Genomic DNA, 5,387 nt, shown 5'->3' on the forward strand with positions numbered 1-5,387 from the left:
TATAAAATTGTAGCCCACACAATTCAATTTTATGTCAAATAGGGTCAAATAGATACTTTTTCAAATTATTAGACATAATATTAAAAATTCCGAGACGTAAAGTGTTTAACATGAGACTTTACAAGTGATTTTAGAGGAATAAAAAATATTTTTTCTTTAAGAGTCTATAAGAGTGGTTTGTTACATATGAATATCAGTTTTTAAATAATCAAGTTGGTTTAAATTTTTTTAAAGAAATAGTTTAAAATTGATTATAAAAAAGAAAATTGACCCGAAATGGATTTAGGTTAATTTACTATATGTAGAATCATTTATCCGCAACAAAACAAGTAGCAGAAAAAAAGTGTCCACGTCAGAGAAAGGCGAGGCCACATGAAAACTACCACTTGTGTTAAGGGAGGGCCCACGACAACCCATGTTGGGTTAAACTAACCATAGTCGGCGGTTAAACCCAACGTCACTTCTCTCTCCTATATATACCCCTCCACTCTCTCTCCCTCCTCTCCGCTCCTCTCTCTCTCTCTCTCACTAAATTCTTCAAAAAAATTTACGTCTTGTCGTCCCTTCCCTTTCTCATAGTTCCCATCACAACCACACCAGTCGTCCGCTGCAGAACGACATATATTCCCACTTCGTTTTATAGTTAGTTAACTAACGCTTTTTTTTCTTTCCCTTTTTACCCCTACTCCCTCCCCTAATTTAACCTCCCTGTCCCTGCCACTGAAATATGATCACGTTGAAGGATCTTTACACCGTCCTCACGGCGGTGATTCCTCTTTACGTGGCGATGATTTTGGCTTACGGCTCGGTCCGGTGGTGGAAGATTTTCACCCCGGATCAGTGCTCAGGCATCAACCGTTTCGTCGCCATTTTCGCCGTTCCTCTCCTCTCCTTCCACTTCATCTCCTCCAACGATCCGTACGCGATGAACTTCCGGTTCATCGCAGCGGATACGCTGCAGAAGATCATCATGCTGTTCTTCCTCGGGATTTGGACAAACTTCACTAGAAATGGAAGCTTGGAGTGGATGATTACCATTTTCTCCCTGTCCACGCTCCCCAACACGCTGGTCATGGGGATTCCTTTGCTGATTGCGATGTACGGCGAGTACAGTGGGAGCCTGATGGTGCAGGTGGTGGTGCTGCAGTGCATAATTTGGTACACTCTTCTGCTCTTCCTTTTCGAGTACCGCGGCGCCAAGATTCTGATAATGGAGCAGTTTCCCGAGACTGCGGCCTCCATTGTTTCCTTCAAGGTCGATTCCGACGTCGTTTCGCTCGACGGGAGGGATTTTCTCGAGACTGATGCCGAGATTGGCGACGACGGCAAGCTTCACGTTACAGTCAGGAAATCCAACGCCTCCAGACGGTCTCTCGGGCCGGCATTGGCGACGCCGAGGCCGTCGAATCTCACCGGCGCTGAGATTTACAGCTTGAGCTCGTCTAGAAACCCTACTCCTAGGGGATCTAATTTTAACCACTCGGATTTTTACTCCATGATGGGGTTTCAGGGCCGGCTCTCCAATTTCGGTCCTGGAGATTTGTATTCCGTGCAATCCTCGCGAGGACCGACGCCGAGGCCGTCGAATTTCGAGGAGAACTCTGCCGTTCAGGCTCAATCGTCGCCGCGATTCGGGTTTTACCCGGCTCAGACTGTGCCCTCGGCTTACCCGGCTCCCAACCCGGAATTCACTAAAAGCACAAAAGTCCCCCAACCACCGCCGCCGCCGCCGCAGCAGCAACCACAGCCGCCGTCGACGACGATGCCGCCTCCGCCGCCGCAGCAAGGTTCGGTTCCGAATACCAAAGCGAACCATGACGCGAAGGAGCTTCACATGTTCGTTTGGAGCTCGAGCGCTTCCCCAGTCTCCGAAGGCGGTGGGCTCCACATTTTCGGCGGGAACGAGCTCGGCGGGGCCGGAGCCGAGCAATCTGGACGGTCCGATCAAGGCGCGAAGGAGATCCGGATGCTGGTCGCCGATCATCCACAAAACGGGGAAAACAAAGGTAATAAATAAATAAATAGTGAAAATCTTCTTTTATATGACGAGTCAAATCCATTTTTATAATGAGTTTCCATTTTGTTTCTGATGTGAAGGTGTTCCAGAAACCGAGGGCTATGTAGGCGATGCCTTCAGCTTCGGCGCCGGAAAAGAAGGGGAAGTAGAAAGAGATGATCAGAAAGAGGGACCCACAAACTCCGGCGGCGAGCTCCACGGGAAAGTCGCCGGAGGAGCACCGGACGGCGGGAACTCAAAACTAATGCCGCCGGCGAGCGTGATGACCCGTCTTATCCTGATCATGGTGTGGCGGAAGCTAATCAGAAACCCCAACACCTATTCCAGCCTCATCGGCCTAATCTGGTCGCTCATTTCTTTCCGGTAAGCCAAAAATTAATCTGCAAGAACTTCATAACACTTGGATTTACAGTATATTGAAACTTCCATTTTAACTAACTCTGTTCCCCCTTTATTTGGGGATGTCTACTAAAATTTCCTCTGTATTTATTGTTCCTTCATGAACTTGTCTGCCTTGTTGGTTGTGATGAAAACTTTGCAGATGGCATGTGGCTATGCCGAAAATAATAGAGAAATCAATCTCCATACTCTCTGATGCAGGGCTCGGAATGGCTATGTTTAGCTTAGGTGAGTGGTCGTTATCTTTATTTAATATCTTGGTCTAAGCATAATTATTCTCGAGAGAAGCTAGAAATTGAGAAAAAGAGAAAAGAAATCACTTGTTCTTTTGGTCTGTGCCTGAAACATATATCATGTTGTCACGTAAGTATCTCAATAATTGAAGAGAAACTTAATCTAATCATTACAAAGGGGGAAAAACAAATGATGCATTTAAAGAGTTGATTTGTTTTGTAATCCGAGAATTAAGAAAAAGTTATTGTCCAACTTTTATCATCTGGATGATTAAACAAATAATAGATGACGATGCATTGGAAGCTTTATTATTTTAGAAGATTATGGTTATGTTAGGCAAATTAGGTTGATGATGAGGAAGAAGCTGTCAAAGAATGGGTATTCTCTGCATTATTTATGTTTCTTTCCTCACATTGTGTGTCTGAAAAGGGATGGGAAAGTTTTTAATCTTGGGCCTTGACCACCCGACATGAGGCCCCAGTGGGCAACATCAACTGGGTGGTCCAAGGATGGGTGGGCCGGAGTTAAATGCCTTCCATTGCACAGTCCAAATTAGTGAAAGTAGTTGAACTGTGAATTCATGTGTGTTTTTCTTTTCTAATTCTTCCTTTTCCAGTGGATGGAGATGTTCTTGGTTTTGTTTATTTGACGGGAAGAACTAAGAAGGTGTTGGAAATTGACTTGTGCTGTGCTGTTGTATTGTTACTGTAAGGTATATTTATGGGACTACAACCAAAGATGATTGCATGTGGGAACTCTGTTGCTGCTTTTGCCATGGCCGTCAGATTCCTAACTGGGCCAGCTGTCATGGCAGTCGCTTCAATCGCTATCGGCTTACGCGGTAACCTCCTCCGCATCGCCATTGTACAGGTAACTTTTCAATATGACTTTTGAAAATAGTATTGTCAAGTAAAGTACTTTTAGAAAAAACACTACTTTGAGTAAGAAAAAAAAAAGTACTTTTCATCTTTCTTACTGTTCTAAAAGGGTGGTCAAACTCACAAGCAGTAGTTATACAGTGTTTCTGTTTTCAATTTTCTTAAGAAATCTAAGTATTTTGGAAATATTATTTGAAATTGTATAGAAATTTTAAAAACAACCAAAATAAATTCCTTCTTTCTTCATTCTCATTTTTAATTTGTTTGAAAACATAAATAAAAAAATTATTTTATCCTACTTGAATTCATGTACCTGTAATTTTATTCCTGCTCTATCAAATCATACCTATGAGTCGGTGATTATATGGATAAAAACTAATGAAAAAGATGTATCATCATCCCATGTGATGTGTAGGCGGCGTTGCCCCAAGGAATTGTACCGTTCGTGTTTGCAAAAGAGTACAATGTCCATCCAGCAATTCTGAGCACTGGGTAAGCAAAATCCTCCCCTATCAAAATGCCATTTCTTGTTTCTTTTGCAGCTTTTTGGTACCTTTTAAGGCTCTCTTTTAAATTTCTGTGGGCGTGACTTAGATTTCGGTACCTTCATTCTGGCATTTCAGGGTTATCTTTGGGATGCTGATAGCTTTGCCCATTACTTTGCTCTACTATGTTCTACTGGGTCTGTAAATCTTTCCAGTTTCAATGGAGATTCCTTCATATTTCTTTAAGGACTTCGAGAAGACGATGACGAAGATCGTCATAGGTTATATATAAGAATTTGACAAAAGTTGAGAGAGAGAAGCCCCAGATGTTGGAAGGAATTACAAAGAGAGGAAAAATGGGGGCTCGATCGTCCAGTTAAAAGGGACATAAAAGAAAGAAAGAAAAAGAAAAACCGAGCGAGGAAAAGGAAATCTTCGTTGGCGTTTGGGTGTAAATTTCTGACTCGAGTGGGAGACCAATAGGAATTAAAGAGGTTTCTTAATTAGGTTTTAATGGAAAAAAAAAAAGAAAAAACAAAACATCAATTATTCTTAATATTGATTTTTGTTTGGATTTAGAAATTTAGCAATTATATTGCAGTTTGTCGTCTTCTCTCTTTTTTGGGTTTGTAATTGTAATTTCCATTATATTAGGCTGCTGATAATGTTTCCATTTTGTCACATTCCCTTTGTAATTTATACAAAGAATTTGAAGTATTTATTCAATTTCAGGATCAGCTGATTATACCCACAACTCTCTCTCTCTCTCTCTCTCTCTCTCTTTAGTACAATACCCACAACTCTCCTTTTAGTTTTTAGTACCTTTCATATCATTCCAAGATTTTTATAAGATTGAATAATGTAATAACATTCATTGGTTTTTTAAGGTATAAATTATAATGTCTGTCCGTGGTGTATTTTAGTGTTATTTTATTTTATTCTTTGAGTTCAACAAAGGTCGAGATGGACTTCCATCTCAATAGAAAATATATGTATCTTAGCCCTTGAAAATTTTTGTCATGATTAATAAGTAGCATAAAATAATAAAGATATATTTTATCTAAAAATAAAATAAAATAAATGTGTATTTTCAAACATAGTATAAAGTTTGAAATTTTAAAGAACAACATGGTTCAAATCAAATATAAACTAAATGTGTAAATATAAAATACAAGAACATTTCAATTTATGCTATATTTGAAAAACATAAAAAATTGTGATATTTCTAAAAAATATATATTATTCATGGGATCAACATGTTTTTAAATATTGTAATATAAATAGATTCATACAAATAAACTACATGAGAAAGCAAGTCCGAACTCTAACCTAATATTTGAGATGTGGGCTTAGGCTTTGAAAATCTTTTTAAGA

General features: G+C 40.1%; 1 protein-coding gene across 2 annotated transcripts; it reads left to right on the forward strand.

The window, feature by feature from the left end:
• The first annotated feature begins 494 nt into the window (after positions 1–494).
• LOC111020039 (auxin efflux carrier component 7) lies at positions 495–4,758 on the forward strand. Of its 2 annotated transcripts, XM_022296591.2 has the most exons (6): positions 497–2,006; positions 2,098–2,380; positions 2,559–2,644; positions 3,363–3,520; positions 3,944–4,020; positions 4,152–4,758. In XM_022296591.2, exons 1-6 carry the CDS (start codon positions 728–730, stop codon positions 4,216–4,218), a joined length of 1,950 nt encoding a protein of 649 aa, XP_022152283.2. In that variant the 5' UTR covers positions 497–727; the 3' UTR covers positions 4,219–4,758. The 2 variants fall into 2 exon arrangements, with proteins under 2 accessions (XP_087978876.1, XP_022152283.2); XM_088122750.1 differs by lacking the exons at positions 3,944–4,020; positions 4,152–4,758 and having other exon boundaries at positions 495–2,006; positions 3,267–3,405.
• Positions 4,759–5,387: the final 629 nt, after the last annotated feature.

This window comes from Momordica charantia (genome assembly GCF_013281855.1).
Source record: "Momordica charantia cultivar OHB3-1 chromosome 4 unlocalized genomic scaffold, Mcharantia_2.0 BLBB01000004.1, whole genome shotgun sequence".
NCBI lineage: Eukaryota > Viridiplantae > Streptophyta > Magnoliopsida > Cucurbitales > Cucurbitaceae > Momordica > Momordica charantia.

Coding starts and splice junctions, on each gene's coding strand:
- LOC111020039 (XM_022296591.2), top strand. CDS start 728: ATGATCACGTTGAAGGATCTTTACACCGTCCTCACGGCGGTGATTCCT. Junction 2,007..2,097: donor ACAAAACGGGGAAAACAAAG/GTAATAAATAAA, acceptor TCTGATGTGAAG/GTGTTCCAGAAACCGAGGGC. Junction 4,021..4,151: donor CCAGCAATTCTGAGCACTGG/GTAAGCAAAATC, acceptor CTGGCATTTCAG/GGTTATCTTTGGGATGCTGA.